Consider the following 18732-nt stretch of genomic DNA (forward strand, 5'->3'; position numbering starts at 1 on the left):
AATAATTTGGCGACTTACTGCAGATCGGTCCAGGAAGAACTGATGAAACTCAAGGAAGACACGCCGAGTCTCCTTGGAGTTGGTCTGCTTATATAGGTCTGAATAGAGATAACAGAGCTGTCATGGGGAAAGAAATGAAAAAGATACAGTGAAAAAAAATACAAAAGGTAATAATTTAATTAATAACATTTGATGTATCCTGCATACCTATCCTTATACATTTAGAAAATAAGTCTGTCTACTCATTTCGCAGAGGAAAAGTTCTCCAGCATATAAATCAATATGTGGATGCTCAATCAGGTAAACTATAAAATATATTACCAATGTTGCAGGGTCAAACTGGGAAACTACATGATGTAAGAAAACAGCCAAGTGAGCAGGGCGAGATTTTAATAGTTCAATGCTCTGGAAACAGCTGCACTGTCCATTGATCTAGAGGAAAAAACGATTATACATCAGTAACTGCTGACAAATAAATTAAAACCGTACTTGCAGGACAGTGGTGGTAGCACACGCCTTTTAATCCCAACACTTGGGGGATAGAGGCAGGTGGATCTGGTCTACAAAGTGAGTTCCAGGACAGCCACGGTTACACAGAGAAACCCTGTCTTGAAAAGCTAAAAAACTATACTTGTAAGACCAACTAAACACAGCCATCAGAATTCCACATTGTCCCCTATAATGGTTTCAGTCTGGAATGCCTCCATAGCGTGTGGCTGACAGCTTAGGTGCAGTTGTGAAGTGGTGGGAACCTGAGCATGTCCTTGGTTGAGGACAAAGTTTACTGGAGGGTGCCTTTGAAGGGTCTGTTTCATCGCTGGACCTTTCCTGTTTCTGTCTGTTTATGTCTCTCTCTTTTCATTTTTTGGTATTTGTTATTTTGTTTTGTTTTTCCTACCTGGCTTTGGTTTTTTAGTCTTACTGTGCACCTTCAGGTGGCCTGAATCACTATGCAATCTAAGCTAACAAACTCATGACCCCTGCCTCTGTCTCCCAAGTGCTGGGTGTAAAGGAATGCTTATTGACTTCCTTGTCTTTTATAAGAATTCATGTATTAGGGCTGGGGATGACCCAGCTTTTGCAGAGAACCTGGGTTCTGTTCCTCTGTTAACTCCAGTTGCAGGGGTTCTAGAGCCCTCTTCTGGACTCTGCAGGCACTAGGCACACATGAAGTACATAAACACATAAGCAGGCAAACACTCATACACATATAATAAAAATAAGTACATTAAAAACCTCTAGCTGTGGTAGCACACATTTATAATTTCAGCATTCCTACAGCCAGATGGGAGGCAGAAAGTAAAGAATTGGCCAAAATTGCACCAGCAGCACACTGGCAGAAATAGTAAGAGACTCTGCCTCAAAACAAGGTATAAAGAGAGAACCAACCCCAAAAGTTTTCCCTGACCTACATATTTGTACTGTGTTCATGTATGCACACAAGTACACACTGGCACAGTCATATAGACACTAAAAAAAAAAAATCCTAAATAAAATTTAAAGTGATGATATGTCACGACTGGTTGGGAGCCATTCTAGTAATGCAAGACTAATTCAGTAACATTAACCAATGTAATCTCTCTTGTTTAGAGAGTAAATTACAAAAACTAATCGGCCTAAGTCACTCAGCAAAAACCAACACCCAGACAAGATTTAAAGAAGGAAAGAAAAAGAAAGTCCCCATTAACCTAGGACTATTCTTTAGGTTGTAACCCTTAACCTAATCAGAACTATCTACAAAAACAGCTGTCAGTCAGTCACATACTTTAGCACGAAGAACTCAATACTTTCTGCCTAAGAGGGCATTACAAAGCAAGGGTCCCTCCAAACTGACTCAGCCTCCTGCTAGGAGTCCTAGCCACACAGTAAAGGCAAGAACAATTAAGAGATACATAAAGCAGAAAAAAATGAAACAAAAGCCTTTTCTCTAAGAAACAATGTGACTATTTTATTAAAAATATATAAAACTATTTTTTTGTTATTTTTGTTTTTGAAAATAAACTAAGAGAGGATCTTACAATGTAACCAGCACAGGTTAGCTTCAAACCCATGATCCTCTTGCCTCTTAAGGGCTCCAAAAACTTCTGTTAAAAAACTTCTAGAAAGTCAGAGTGGCGGTACATAACAGTAATCCCAGCACTTGGGAGACAAGGAAACATGAGGGAGTTCAAGTTCATTATCAGCTACACTGAGAGTTTCAGGTTAGCCTGGGCTATTACCTCAAAAATCTTTCTAATACTAAAAATAATTAATTCCTAAAACTATTCATTGAGTTTAGCAAGACCACAGGGTAAAAAGACAAGAATTATGGTCCTTCTATCAATGAGTAACTAGGAGTGTAAACTTTACTTTTAAGTATCAGGTTCAGTAACATCCCACCCCAATAAGTGAAATACTCAAGTACTCACAAAATGAGCCCACACCTGCAGCCTACAGTTAGTTTCTGCTGTTCAAAGCTAAAAACAAGCAACTCGCTCAAAGTGCCGGGTTTTTAAGATTCAGCTTCCTTAACAAGTTTTATTGCAACTTCCAAAGAATGTTTATCAAGTCAGACATCTTAGAAAGTTGATAGTTTAGTTTTTTAAAGCAAGTGCCATTACCTGCTCATGTTCAGTACCAAAATCATCATCCTCTGCCCCAATAATATGAGGTGCTCCACGGGTGGAGGGACTGCCGACCAGCGACTGCGTGTCCTAGTAACAGAGAAGAGCAACAGAAAAATGAGTTGACAATCAAAGGCAAAGACAGGATAAAACCAAACTATAGGGACTGGGCAGGGTGGCTGGTACCTACAACTCTAGCATGGGGGGTGGGGGGAGGCATTACAAATTTAAGGCCAGCCTCATCTATATAGTGAGTTCCAGGCCAGCCAGGAAGACAAAGACACTATTTAAAACAAAGAAATGGATGGTTCACTTCATCAGTGGGGTGCCTTTTAATTACTGTCTTTACTGCTTTATTTTCAAAGCATCTGTTCTCAAATGTTCAATGTCAAATGTCCACAGAGCACTGGCTGTTTCTCAGAACAGGAAAGAGGGAAAGGGATGGGAGTCAACATTTCCTTGAGACTAATAAATCCTCCTTACTCATTGTACCTTTGCTTTCAGGAGTCTTATCACGTTTGTTTGTTTGTTTGTTTGTTTGTTTGTTTGTTTGTTTTGAGACAGGGCTTCTCCGTGTAGCTCTGGCTGACATGGGACTCATTCTGTAGACCAGGCTAGCCTCAAACTCAGAGATCTGCCTGCCTCAGCCTCCTGATACTGGGATTAAAGGTGTGTACCACTAGAGTATTATCATTTTTAATACTTCACTCATTAACTTGCACATACTTACACTTTATAATAAAAGAACACAGAAATGGTTCATATCTTTTTTTTCTTCTCTGTGATGCTAGGACTAAAACACAGAATCTTGGTCATGCTAGACAATGGTCTGCTAGCAGCCTATAATTCCATTCCTACTCTATTTCTACTTATTAAAAACTGTTTTTGTTTTCTCTGACCTCAAATTTTTAATGTTTTAAAAACTAGGTGAGGCAATAGACATTTATTTTCAACAATGGTCAGTTTTTCATTTTGTAACTTGATGTCTCTGACTATTCAAAAATGTTGCTGATAATATCACAAAATTCTGTTAAATCTTTTAAAATAAAACTCCAAATACATTTATTAAAAAATAAAATCAAGGGGCTAGAGAGATGGCTCAGCAGTTAATGATTCCTTTCTGCTCTTGGAGAGGGCTTGGGCTCAGGTTCCAGTGCCCACATGCGAGTTTGTAGCCACCAGTTCCAGGGGATATGGATGTCCTCTTCTGGCATCACTGCACACATGTGCACAGACACATATGCAGGCAAAGCACCCAACATTTAAAAGACCAAATAAAATCATAATGCTAAAGCATTCTACCAAGAGTATGTAAAACCCAGGGCCACTGAGAGTCCAGCACGTAAATACACTCGCCACAAAGCCCAGGGACCTGAGTGGAAAGGTGGAAGAACAGAAACAACTCCACGTCATACACACATACAATAAAAATGAGTAATATTTTTAAAAATCTTATTAAAGAATATGAAAATCCAACAATTGGACCACTAAATGCATACCCAAAAGGACTAAAGTATCACAGTGGCACATGGTCGTGCATACACATAGAAGAGGTTTAAATTTCTTATGTGTTTAAAACTAACTATCTAAATATTACATTGTTTAGTATATGCACAAGGGGGAGGGAGAGAGTAAAAGAGACAATCAGTCTTAAAGGGGAACAAAATTTGGGCACATGCTATAACAAGGGCAAACTTGAAGATATTACCCTACTTGATATAATCCAGTCACAGAAGGAAAAATATTATGTGAGTCTGTTTATGTGAACAGGTCAAATAATATGCAGTCCAAGCATAAAAACAGAAAGCATGGTGGCTGTCAGGGATGGGAAAAGGGCAGATGGACTGAGCATTCAATGGTATCTGATTTCAGCTGAAGAACAAACTATTCTGGAGATATAAAGTGCTGACAGTTGCAAAGCAATAAGAATGCACTTATATATACACACAAAGACACACACACACACACACACACACAAACACACTAAAAATAGCTAGTATGCAGGCAGTAGTGGGGCATGTCGTTAATCCCAGCACTCAGGTAGGCAGAACTCTGAGCGAGCTCCACAAAAGCCAGGGCTACACAGAGAAACCCTGTCTGGAAAAACAAAATAACAAACAAAAAAGTTAATGGCAAAGTTTATGACATATTTTGCCATAATAAAACACTAATAATGTTATGGAATACTTTTCTACTTACTCAAATCTTTCCTAAATTCGTCTAATAAACTAGTTCTGTTTTGTCCCATACCCTCTCTCCCAGATAGCACGAGATCCTCAGAGCACATCTTGAAACAAGGACAGGTAAAGGAGACATAGCTCAACTGTGCAGCACTTGTCACTACGTGTGTCATATATTGTATTCACTCTCAAAAGCAAAGGGGACGCGCACTGCATGGATGTCATACTCACAGTGTCTTGAAGTCCTTCACTTTTCTCTGGGGCTTCCTCTAGATAAATCCTTTCTTTCAGGCTACTCTTGGGACTCTAATGAGAAGAGAAGACATACACACATGTATTAATTCTTTTCAGTACGCATGGGATGAAAGCACAGAGAACTGATGTGTAAGGGGGGAAGTTCTATGTTTTTTACGTATGTTTTAAACTACCTATCCTTCATAAAATACGTAGCTGTTACTCTTATTTCTGCCACTAGTCAGCTTTTCCATTTAATACTGAAAACAATATAATCAATGAAACCATTGATTATAATCTTTACCCTGGGGACAACGTTCCCTTTTCATAGCTATAAACAGGCATACTCCATACCTCACACTCATTATTTCAAATAAAACTCAAACTTTATCATCTTTCTTAGACTCTTATCTTATCAAACTATCTCTTCCCCTCTCCTGGTAACAAAAACCAAACTACTCCCATTAGAATTGATGGTTCACATTAGCATCTATGAGTCAAAAGTATTACAAACACATTCACACACCTCTCACTGGTCATCTTTGGAGTTTCTTAAGAATATAGACTGCCCCAGCACTTGGTAGGCAGAGGCAGGTAGATCTCTGATTTTGAGGACAGCCTAGTCTACAGAGTGAGTTCCAGGACAGCCAGGGCTACACAGAGAAACCTGTCTCAATAATAAATGGGACCTCATGAAACTGAAAAGCTTCTGTAAAGCAAAGGACAACAGAACCAAACGACAGCCAAAAAACTGGAAAAGGACTTCACCAACCCTATATCTGACAGAAGGCTAATATCCAGAATATATGAAGAACTCAAGAAGTTAAACAGCAACAAACCAAGTAATCCAATTAAAAAATAGGGTACAGAGCAAAACAGAGAATTCTCAATAGAGGAATATTGAATAGCAGAGAAACAAAGAAATGTTCAGTATCCTAAGTCATCAGGGAAATGCAACTCAAAACGACCCTGAGATTTCACCTTACTCCCAGTAGAATGGCTAAGATCAAAAACTCAAGTAACAACACATGCTGGAAAGGTTGTAGAGAAAGGGGACCTCTCCTCCATTGCTGGTGGGAATGTAAACTTGTACAACCACTTTGGAAATCAATCTGGCGCTTCCTCAATTAGGAATAGCGCTTCCTCGAGATCCAGCTAAACCACTCCTAGGCATATATCCAAAAGATGCTCAAGTATACAACAAGGACATTTGCTCAACCATGTTCATAGCAGCTTTATTCATAACAGCCTGAATCTGGAAACAACCCAGATGCCCCTTAATTGAGGAATAGATATAAAAATTGTAGTACATCTACACAATGGAATACTACTCAGCAATTAAAAACAAGGAAATCATGAAATTTGCATTCAAATGGTGGGAACTAGAAAAGATCATCCTGAGTGAGGTAACCCAGAAGCAAAAAGATACACATGGTATATATTCACTTATAAGTGGATATTAGACATACAATATAGGATAAACATATTAAAATCTGTACACCTAAAGAAGCTAAGCAAGGAGGACCCTGGGTAAGATACCCAATCCTCATTCAGAAAGGCAAACAGGATAGACATCAGAAGATGGAGAAAATAGGACACACACAAGAGCCTACCACAGAGGGCCTCTGAAAAACTCTACCCAGCAGGGTATTAAAGCAGATGCTGAGACTTACAGTCAGACTTTGGGCAGAGTGCAGGGAATCTTATGAAAGAAGGGGGAGCTAGAAAGACCTGGAGAGGACTGGAGCTCCACAAGCAGAGCAACAGAACCAAAATACCTGGCCACAGGGGTCTTTTCTGAGACTGATACTACAATCAAGGGCCATTCATGGAGATAACCTAGGACCCCTTGAACAGATGTAGTCCATGGCAGCTCAGTCTCTAAGTGGGTTCCCTAGAAAGGGGAACAGGGGCTGTCTCTGACAGGAACTCAGTGGCTGGTTCTTTGATCACCTCCCCGAGGGGTAGGGGCAGCCTTACCAGGCCACAGAGAAAGACAATGCAGACAGTCCTGATGAGACCTGATAGCCTAGGGTCAGATGGAAGGGGAGGAGGACCTCCCCTATCAGTGGACTGGGGGAGGAACATGGGAGAAGAGGGAGGGAGGGAGGGCAGGATTGGATGGGGACGAGGGAGGGGGCTACAGCTGGGATACAAAGTGAATAAACTGTAATAAAAAAAGATAATTCTGGTGTGGGTGATTTTGGTGAAACTATAAATGAAGATGAGACTATCCTATCATCAGTCATGTCTTCACTATACTGTGTGTGCATCCGTGCCTTCTATTTACTTGAACCAAAAGTTCAGGTTTTAAAGAATTAAAAAAAAAACAAAACACAACCACACACACACACAGAATATATATTTTTTGGAAAAAAAATTTTAAAAAAATTAAAAAAAAGAAGAAATATTTATTCTGCCTTTGATGTAGCTACTTCCTCAAACAGAAATATCCATCCTGGAGGGAGCAGGGACACTAAGGAGACTCAAGAAACTCAGCAGAAATTGACAGGACTCCAGAGCCTTCTCATGAGGATATTATCAGGAAAAAACAAACTGCTGGGTCACAGGCATAACTCTTTGTGGTGTCACCGCTTGCAAGCTTTGAAGAGGACAGCCATAATGTAGCCGTCTTGAGTCATCAGGCAGGCAGGAGCAGGCTTTTGGTGATTTAACTGCCTGAGTCACCCAATGTCCTGTAAGCAGACTCAATAAACTGATTCACCAACCAGGCCTTGGATGGAATCATCTCTGGCTTGCCTCTGCCCTCTCTGTAGGGGGTGAACAGAAACAATGTCTGCAGGAAAAGTGTCACAATGTCGCATTTCCTATGCAAGCTACATTTTTAGGGTTACTAATGGCCAGTAAATGGAAGTCTTTCCAGCTACTAAATACAGAAAGGAGATGAAACTATAATATGCTTTTGAAACACCCAATTGAATAAGGGATCTATGCATTTTGACCCTGAGAGGGATGTAAAAGAATTACACAACAGATTGGCAGGGAACTTTATAATGAAAAAAAGAGAAAAAAACAAAACAAAACCTCAAGCATTAACACCTTAACTCACCTCCTGGAATGACAGGATGAGATCCACCCAGTATTACCCATGAATCGTCTTTGTCAGCAATAACTATCAAACTGTAATCTGACCAAGATTCTAGGTCTAACTTTAAGTTTTCAGGAAGTATCAAGAAAAGGAGGGGAGGGGAGGGAGGAGAAGGGAAGAAAGAGTGATAAATTATCACCTATAAAGGCTAATAAAGACCTTGCCTGAATCTTGACTCAAATAAACAAGTCAGGACTGGGGATCTAGCTCCACAGCCCAGGGTTTTTTCCCCGGAAACACAAAACAAACCAAATAAAATACAAAGGATCCTTATAAGACAATTAGAGTAATCAAACTATGTGTTAGGAAAATACTAATTCATAAGGTTTTGAAAAGACTAAAGTTCTATTTCAGAGTATTTTACCTCTTGAAGCAGCATTAACGAAACAGTCTTAACTGTGAGGGCCTGGTGTCACAGACAAGTTTGAGCTGAGACTGGATTATGAGGGTGTGATAGGACTCATTAAACTCTCTATTTTTAAATACATCTTGATAATTTTTTTATTTACTGAAATTTTATTATAAAACCTTGCAAATAAAATCATATATCAAGATTAAGTAGACCCAAAGCCTATCCATCTCGATGAACTTCTATACAGTTTGAGTAGCCTATCTGAAGAACTTTTCAAGAGAAATTTAAAACAATGAAAAACAGGGACAGAAGCTCTGAATTGTAGATGATGTGCAAGCCACTTCTGAGAAAACTGGCTTGTAACATTCTTTTATATCTTCACCACACTGAGCAACAGTGGTATTTTTAAACTCATGAATACTAACAGATTATTTTATAAATTGAGAAGAAGGCTGGGGAAATGGCTCAGTGAGGCAAGTTCTTGCTCCATAACCAGAGAGGTGAGTATGAATTCACAAAGGCCAGCCTAGCATCTATGTAAAAGCCGGGCACAGGTTACCTGTAACCCTGGTCCTAGGAGGCAAGGCAAACAGATCCTGGGAGCTCACTGACTGGCCAGACTAGCCAGTTGGTAAGATCCTGGTTCAGTGAAAGACTGTCTCCAAAAATAAGATGGACAGTGATTCAAGAAAGACCTCCCCCCAAGATATTTTCTGGCTTTTATGCACCCATATGCACACAGAAGTATGTGTGCCCACCAGACAGAAAACAGACAGCCACACACACGCACTCACGCAGACACACACGCACGCACGCAGACAAACACACACACAGAATACATTTTAGAAGCCAAAAATGCTTACTCAAAAGATCCTTTCAAACTTACTTTGGTACAATCCAAAGGAATATGGAAATCCATGAACTGCTTTAGCATAAAACTGACACTTGTGGGAAATGAACAAGTTTGCCATGTGTTCAGCAGTAAGTCTGGACTACATCGTTTCTCGGGGTTTTACCATAGTTAGTTATTTGGTCCTAGTTTCTTTATCTAAATAAAAAGAGTATCTCAAAGCATTACTATAACCCCTGGCACAGAATAGGCATTCACTAAATGGTAACTGTTAACCACTCAACACACAGAAATTCCAACTAAGCCAGTCTCCTTTTTTTTTTTTACCATATCCCTGTTTCTTTATTCCAACTTGTCTTCTACACAGATGTTTCTGATGGTGCTCCTTTCTATGTACTTGTTAAAGCAGAGAGTACCCAGAACAGTGCTGCTAGGACAAGTGGGAGAGCCTTCACACACCTGCCCTCCAGTCTGTCTCCTTTCATCTCCAGTGTTTCATTCCCAGTCCATGTTACTCTAAAACCTTCACTCTCTTAAAAAAAAAAAAAAAAAAAAAAAAAAAAAAGCCATGTTCTCATTCTCATGTGTCAATTCCTTGTGCACATTTAGAGGATTAGTCCTGTGGAGCTGGGTGGAGACAAGTCACCCAGTACCTGAATAAGGTGGGCAAGCCAGAGACCTCCCTTTGGCCTCACATTTTTTCCTTTTGTGAAGTGCAGTGGCAATACTCCTCAAAGATGTCATCAGAGTCAACTAATATAAAAATGCTAAAATTTACCAGCGCTGTTATAATGCTTGATCAATATTACCTATTATAATTTTTCTTGAAAATTGAAATTTTTAAATCCTGTTATCTTTCAAAAAAAAAAGTTCTCAAATTTTCTTTGCTTAAGAAACTGAATCTGTGAGCCAGGCCTCAAAGGTAGCCTAGATAATAGCTTAGAGCCACAGGCCTCAGTTTCCCCCATCATCTTTAGCAACAAAGAAACATTAAACTGCTCACCAGCACTTGTGCATGCACAAGGCATGAGCTGTAGCATCTCTTCTACACACCAAATGCATCTAATGTCCTGTGCTTGTCTTAAAAACATTACCAGTCTCAACTTACTAAGTGGATTTCGGAGCCCATGGATACAAAACACTACCTCAGCCTATGACCTCATCATTCTTAAAGAGGGCGACCTGTTTTTCCATCCATCACCAGAACTGTGTATAAAATAATATTGGATAAGCAATGCTAATGGCCTTTTTCTTTTTGTTTAGGAGACAGTGTCTCAGTATATAGCTCTGGCTAACCTGGAATTCTCTATGTAGACCATGCCAGTCTGTAACTCACAGAGATCCTCCTGCCTCTGTCTTCCAAGAACTGGGATTAAAGTTTATGTGCTACCATGCTTGAACTGGTTTAGCTTTTAATATTCATAAAACTATGTTTCTACATCATATTCAACCTTACAAATGAACAAATACCCATATTCATCTGGTAGTTTCTGTGAGAATCAGGATCGAACTGTCAGGAAAGTCAGGCTAGTAACTGAATCTAACAGGATAAAGGCTGCTTCTCTTTGTAATGGCAAAGTGCCTCATGACTTAAGACTGAGTCACTCTGACCACAATTGGAATATTAACATGCTCTTAAAGATTCCAACAGCTGGCTTCTCATTTGAGCAAAAAAGCACAAGCATTAGCTTCTCTATCCACAAACAAGAAGCCTGTTGGGAAATTTCATCTCTACAAGAAACAATTGGCAATGAATGCCTGAGGGAAAAGTGAACTCTAAAACACGTAAAAAAGTGTTCAGAACTTCTGTTCATCAAATTGCTATATAAAAACCTTTACTCTAAAAGACAACATTGTGAATACACATTACTTAAGAAAGGGGCACCCTTCTTTGGCTCAGTGGATAAAGGCACTTGCCACCAAGCCTGACAACCGGAGTTCAGTTCCTGGAACCCGCTCGATAAAAGGAGGGAACCTACTCCCTCAATTGTCCTCTGACCTCTATATGTATACCATGGCACAAGAGCTCCCACCCAAATCAATGAATGTAAAACAAAACAAAACAAAACTAATAATAATAATAATAATAATAATAATAATAATAATAATAATGGGGGGGCTATGAGGAGAACGCAAGAAGATAGATTTAAAAGATTAATGCTTACATCTGCACTGTCACTACTAGGCCGAGAAGCATCTCCACTATTCCAGTCAGTCCTGCACAGGCCATCTCCAGGATCTGTTTCTGCCTCGCTGACTGTTAAGGCATCACCTAATGGCCTGGAGGGTGCAATTACAGCTCCGTCCTAAAATAGATTAAAGAATTACACAGACACAATCATAGGAGAGAATGGTGACTACTAACTGCGTAAGTAAGCAGTTCCAATTCCTTCTACATGGATGCAGCTAAAGGCTGGCCACTGATGTGACCAAAAATACGTAAGGTAAAAGTACTTAAAGTATAAACCATAAATTATTAGGAGTTCTAGAAACCTAAAATGAACAACTATGAAGATGAGAAAGTAATTTTTAACACAGAAGAAAAACTGCAACATCAAATATCGCCACAAACATATTACAAGAGCATTAGCTTACATAAGTTAGCACATAAACTGCCATTAGTAAAGATTAATACACTTCTATTTAAACGTCTTCCATTGCTTGAGTTTCATTAAATGTCCAGTATTTGAACACATGCTATAAAAGTAAATTACTGAAGCAATATTTTCACTGTTCATATTAGTACCTTGTTTTTGTTCAATAATAAAAATATAAAGAGTTCCTAATATAGTTGAGTGGTACAGCCTGACTAATATTCACAAGGAAACAGGCTCAGTCCCCAGTATTACCAAATATGTATGTATGTATGTATGTATGTATGTATGTATGTGCGTGCACAGGGGTACACATGTACACACAAGCACAGATATCATTACTGGAGCATAATAATTAATGCAAAAGAATAACGAAAAATGCAAAAGAGTAGCAAAAGTACACTAAGCCAGGAGACCTCATATACCATGTCACCTTAACTATGTCAGTTTTCCTAACCATGGTATTTAACTTTAAAATTAGCAAAGTAAGATAAATGCTCTCAAAGAATTCGGTTCAGTTCTATGGAGATATCACTCTTACTAATTAAAAAACAACTCATCAGCTTCTACCCATTTTAAATGCATAGGCAAAAAGTAAGTAATTCCACAGGCAAGTTGTTCATCTGTCTTTGAAATAAAGCATAAGAAGCTCCGCGTATCTCAAATGAGAGTATTCCAGGGTGTCTGGCTGCATTAACTGCTAAGCTTTCTAACCACTGGCGTATCACCTCCGTACCTAGGCCTTTACAGCAAGTTCTACTGAAACCTACTTTAAAATTACAATAAAGATTAGGGCTATTAAGACCAGAAATATGAAATTGGGCATGGTACGACACGCCTATGAGTGCAGCAGTCAGGAATCTAAGGCTAAGTAATGAAGACTTAGAAGGACTGCTGTAACTTCAGGGCCAGCCTGGGCTACATAGCCAAATATGAGCCTAACCAGGACAAAACAGTAAGACCCTGCAACTGTAGGGAAAAACAAAGAATGTAAACATGTTTAATTACGATAAGGTACACCGGTAATCTTGGCATTTGGAAGGATGAGGCAGGAAGCATTATAAAAGTGACATCGTGCCTATATATTAAAATAATAATAATAATAATAATAATAAAGCTTGGAAATCTTAATGAGTTTGGATTTCAGGTATTCTCATTCTCCTCTCCCCACTGCCTGTCCATCTTTGGTCCTTTCTTCCTTCTTTCCTTCTTTCCTTCCTTCCTTTCTTCCTGTCTGTCTGTCTGTCTTTCCTTCTTCTTTTCCTAAAGTCAGTTTCTCACCTTGTAACCCAGGGTGGCCTCCAATGTGCAATCCCCTATCTAAGCCTCCCTCCTTAGATGCTGTAATTACAAGCATGTACGCCATACCTGTCCTTGAACTTAATTTATGAACTTAATTTATTCACTTTTAAGCCTTAAGACTTGAAACAAATGGTGCAATTAATCTGTAGGTCTTCAGTAGATTTGGAAAACAGAGGACAACAGTATCTAACTAACTTCAGGGTGCTAAAGAATACCTGCCCACGTACTTGGCACAATGCCCTTTAGTGTGCAAAAATCTTACATCCCTGGTTAAAAACAAATCAGTTGTCATCATGAACCATAGAAACATTTCTGGTTTGTCACATCAAAGCAAAAGTACTCAACTCTTTCTTAAATTTCAATGTACCAAAGCAAGCAAGCAAGCAAGCAGAAGCCCATGCTTACTTCTGTTAACTATTACTTCCTTAACATCCTACCCAGATCCTGGCATCCTACACTAGAAAAATCACTTTCAAAGGGCAACTATGGCACTCACTGACACAGTCTGCCTGCAAACGCTGGGCAGAACTTTCAATAATGCCGCTACCTGAGCAGAGCCTGTGGCTTTGGACAGCTGCTCCTGCAGTTGCGGGATGTGCTTCTTGGCCTCCTGGATCTCCTTGAGCAATCTTTGGGCAGGTGTCCGGCTGTAATCTTCCTGTAGTAACTGAAAGTTGTAACAATATCTTAGCAATTAATTACTTATGTCATGAAAATAGCGAAAATTCCCGCTGCTAACACAACAGCTGGTAGCACTGGTACAGTTCTCGTGACTGACTACGGGCAACAGCAACTCTACGCGCACTCTCAGTTTTGCTGGCCTGCCAAGAGCCCAGGCTAACGCCATACCTGCAGCCGTTCCTGTTCTTTCTGTAACATTTTTCTCAGAATCTCTACTTTCTGGTTATGGACCACATTGTTTTCCTCCTAGAAACAGATGAGAACACAATACAGGGAAAATGAGGCTAAAACTGAGAGCCAAGAGAGACAGTATTCTGTGTCAGCTCCAACCCTCAGTGTCCTTTAGGATCTTATTACTCCTGGCAGTTACGAATGAAGATGGCTTATTCCATTACGAAAGTTACAGGAAGAGTTCTGCCTTTTCATTTTGCCTTTACTAAACTATGTTCAAGAGAACATTCAATGTGGGTATCAGCTGAAGAACTGCAATTACAGAAAGTATAAATCTGTTGTTTCTACTTTTCTCCAATGAGGCATTACTACCAGTCCTCCAGCTTGGTTCCCATTTCCAGGCCACCCTGCCCGAAATCTGGAACAACTCTCAACTCATCACTCTGGTTTTACAACCCTGTAGTGTTTTATAGATTTCGAGTCTTCCTACAATCATGTCACAATCATGCTCCTCTCCTGTTCACAACAGTGCTGAATGGATGCTTACTGCGTACTCGGTTACCTGTAAACCTCCTCTGCAACTGAGAATACAAAGATGACCACGTTCCCCTTAAGCCACCTTGCACCTCCTTAACTGGAACTAGCTAAGCAAGTGTTGCTTTTTTAAAAACACTGGTACTTTCTAGGCTCTTCAACCATGTTAACTGTCTTCACCCATCTGCTTTCCTCGCCACGGCCACCAATGTCACCCGTTATAAAAGGCTAAATTCAAACACAACCATTCTATATGAAGACACTCTCCGTCACAACTGGATGTGGTTTTTCTTCCTTGAAAGCCTCCCACAACTTAGTGTTAGGTCTACATTCTGTCTCTTTATTGTGGTTGCTGAGTCTTAGCCTCAGTCAGTAAAGGTTTATTAAGCACCTCCAATAGGTTGTGCAACATTTCACGCATTAGGAACACAAGCAAAACAAACACACTCTTGTCTTCATGAGGCATACACTGTAAGATGACTAATGAACTTTGAGCATAGGCTAAAAAAATTATCATATTTTTGTGGGTAGTACATTGTTTTATACATGGCAGGTATCTAGTTCTTCAACTAAATCTTCCACAAACAAACAATCATTCCAAATAATTATGCAACTTCTACATTGAAGCAGGTGTACTTTAGAATCTTCAATGGAAGCTTATTAATCAGTTAACACACATAACTCTTAGTATAAAGCAAAGGCACCTCTATATAACTGAGCATCTGCTAAGAAAAGGTCTGGCCTTACCCCCATGAGCACAGGACTAGTGATTCTCTCCATATTCCCAGTTGCTCCAGGGGAATGAGGGGATGTCATAATGGGAGACATATGTCCAGTGACTGATGGTTCTACTTCAGAATCAGCGAGTGGAATCTGGGGCGACCCAGGTGGGCGTCCCTGGACAGTGAGAGCTACATAGGAACCAGCTTGAGGTAGGGAGGTGGGAGAAAAAGAAAAGGAAACGTAACAAAGTTGAGAAACTTAAAAAACAAACAAACAAACAACTTTTTCATTCTATTTTCTTTATCTGAGGTAGTGAGGCTGGTACCCAGGGAATGCATGTTAGTCAAGTGACTTATCCCTAAGCTAAATCTGCACCTTTTAAAACACTTTTTAATCTTGAATCAATGTCACTAAGTTACCAGGCTGACCCATTCCACAGCAATGTAACCTTTGAACTTGGGATGCTCCTGCCTCAGCCTCCCAAGTGCTAGTATCACAACTGTGTACCGAAATGCCCAGCAAGTATAATTTGTAATAAGGCTTTCAGTCTTAATATTCTCTCTGAGAAAGTCATTTATTCCATTTCACTAGCCCATGTGCTTGCCTCACCCCAGCGCTTTCTAGACTTCTTCAACTCATTCAAAGGAAACCAGAATTCAATCACTCTAATGATGTTTGGAGTAGACAGTAAAAAGTCAGCCACAAATCACCAGGACTACCTACGCAATAAGGAGGCAATGAAAGAGCCAAGATACAATTTTTGAAAGAGGTCATCATTAGAGTTGGGGGTGCAGTTAGGTTCATTGAGTGCTTGCCTAGTATGCACAATGCCTTGGATTTCGACTGTGTAAACCAGGTATGAGGTTTATGCTTATATCGGCACTATGGAGGCAAAGACAATAGTATCAGAATTTCAAGGCCTGCCTTAGCTATATAATGGGTTCCAAGCCAGCTATGGCTACATACAACTCTGTCCAAATCTTCCTCTAATCCCCATTCCCGGTAAAACACCTTAAAGGAACTCAGTCTACTAAGCTGGACATGGCAGCACACACATGTAACTCCATCACTCAAGAAACCAAGGCAGGAAATCTCAAACTCAATGCTAGCTTAGGCTATCCAGTATGTGCCAGGCAAGCCTAAGCTACACAGTAGTGCCTAGTTCAATGAATTTATTCCAAAAAGTTTGTCTACTCAGGAAGAAAAACTAAGTGATTTTGTTTAGTCATTAATAACTCTCTTTTTTTTAGAGTGTACTTACTATGAAATGATTTGACACAATCACACATTCCTTTTCTGTTACATTCCATTTATTTTCAGCTTTCTCTTTGGACTTTTATATTTTCTTTAAAAACATGACAACTACCTAACACCGAGCTAGGTCAAGACAAAGGAAACAGAAGTTCAGATGATGAGACTCTGTTATGTCTCTCTCTGCTTCTGCTGCAACAGTCACGCTATCATTCGTGCAAAGAATGAAGCCATTAGAAATAGACAATTTCTTCTGCAGAGTGGGTGGGCTAGAAAGTGACAACAAAGTTAAACTAGGGCTTCACGAGTATAAGATATGAAACTCGGACTTCACTGAATTCCAGTACCCCAAATACCCAGCCCATAAACCTCACTTACAAGAATAACTCACAAAAACCACTTGAACCTGTAAATAAAGAGAAACTGAGGCCCTGCTGGTGTTGGCGCCTGGCCTGACCTGCCTTGCTGTCTAGAGAAGCGCGACCCACTCCTGACCCTATGTTACAAGAGTACTGCTAGCTCCTAAATGGAAGCAGGTGAACACAAGCCTGATGGTTGTAAATCCAAAGCCCTGCACTTCTCCAAGAGATTTGCTTGAATTATACAACCATCTACTGTTCTGAGGTAAAATGACTGCATTACATCATTTCTAAAGTTCTTCTGAGGACACTGTATCTGATTTCCAACCTTGTTGCTGTCAGGTGACTCACATATGGCTTTCAAATTTATGTCCTAAGGCAGGGAGTTAACAAAACATAATTACTTGTAAGTTTTTAACCTTAGACCTCCTAATGGGGGCTGGAGTGGAAAACACCAGTCAAGAGACTAAATCTAATTCACAGATCAGTTTGCCAAATAAAGTTTTATTGGAACTTAGCCATACCCATTGATATACATATTGCCCATGCATGCCTTTGTGCTATTAATAACAAGCTCCAGTAGTAACTATGTAGTTCACAAAGCCTAAAATATCTGGTATTTGGCCAGTTACAGAAAAATGCGTGGCGACCCTTTGTTTTAAGGATTCGAGAAAACAATGTAATAAAGTAACATTCACCTACATCTGATTAGTTTCACCACCTCCAGATGATTTGAGTGAGTCACCAGAGTCCCATTCACCTGTAAGGGGAAAAAATGTGTATCACATAAAGCCAATTAAAACAACAGCTATACAGGGACTTCAGGGCTAATTATAATAAACATTTGGTCCAAAATTCATTTTCACCACTATATGTTCAGCAACAAAAATGAACGTGAACACAAACCAAAACCTTCATTTAAAGGTAGTATATCTAACCTGTGGCCACCTGGCTACATGCATCCTAGAATACCTGGGAAGGCAAGTCCAATATATTTATAAATGACTATGTCATATTGCAATATAAAAGAGTTAAAGATCCATAATTTAAAGGAAGCGGCAATTTAATCAACATTGTAAATACAACACATTCTTGAAAACATTTACAAATTCTTGACATTGGTGCTAGAGAAAGATGACTCAGAAATTAAGAAACTACGTTGCTCTTCCAGAGGACCCAAGTTCAATTCCCAGCATCCACACAGTGGCCTACAATCATCTGTAACTCCAGCTCCAGGAAATCCAATGCCCTCTTCTGATCTCCATGGGCATCAGGCACAAATGTGGTACATAGCGTACAGGGAGGCAAAAAAATATATATTTCACACACACACACACACACACACACACACACACACACACACACACACATTTTTTAAAAAATAAGTTTAAAATAGCCAACAACAATAATCCTTCACAGATTTGTTGAACTACTCCAATTCAAAAAGATGTCCTTAGGGCTGGTGATGTGGCTCAGCTGGCTGAGTGTGTGATAAACATGCATGGAGAGCTGGGTCTGTTCCCAGCACTGCATAGACTGGGCACTGAGGGCAAATGGCTGGAATCTCAGCACAAGGGAGGCAAGGGCAGAGTGATCAACAATAGAAGGCTACCCTAACCTATACAACAAGAAGCTATGAACAAGCGAACAAAAACCTTCCCTGCTTTTAATTGCTAACGGTTAAAAGATTTTTCAAAACTAAATAAAAAAAATTAAAAAATAGTGATTATGTAATAACACTCAATTTAATTTTAATTTTCCAAATATTATATATTTACAAAGAAAATAA

The 18732-nt window shown here is 39.6% G+C and overlaps 1 protein-coding gene across 4 annotated transcripts in view; it reads right to left on the bottom strand.

The window, feature by feature from the left end:
- Arhgef12 (Rho guanine nucleotide exchange factor 12) overlaps nucleotides 1-18732 on the bottom strand; it is a 131656-nt gene that overhangs the window by 44611 nt on the left and 68313 nt on the right. For all 4 annotated transcript variants that reach the window (XM_060372163.1, XM_021636912.2, XM_021636911.2 and 1 more), the window contains 9 exons: nucleotides 17646-17703; nucleotides 15358-15536; nucleotides 14074-14151; nucleotides 13772-13891; nucleotides 11494-11634; nucleotides 5015-5089; nucleotides 2601-2693; nucleotides 322-432; nucleotides 19-117 (listed from right to left, as the gene is read on the bottom strand). In XM_060372163.1, coding sequence (XP_060228146.1) covers nucleotides 19-117; nucleotides 322-432; nucleotides 2601-2693; nucleotides 5015-5089; nucleotides 11494-11634; nucleotides 13772-13891; nucleotides 14074-14151; nucleotides 15358-15536; nucleotides 17646-17703 — 954 coding nt within the window. The remainder of the gene's footprint in view (nucleotides 1-18; nucleotides 118-321; nucleotides 433-2600; nucleotides 2694-5014; nucleotides 5090-11493; nucleotides 11635-13771; nucleotides 13892-14073; nucleotides 14152-15357; nucleotides 15537-17645; nucleotides 17704-18732) is intronic.

The sequence above is a fragment of the Meriones unguiculatus genome, chromosome 1, assembly GCF_030254825.1.
Source record: "Meriones unguiculatus strain TT.TT164.6M chromosome 1, Bangor_MerUng_6.1, whole genome shotgun sequence".
NCBI classification, from domain to species: Eukaryota; Metazoa; Chordata; class Mammalia; order Rodentia; family Muridae; genus Meriones; species Meriones unguiculatus.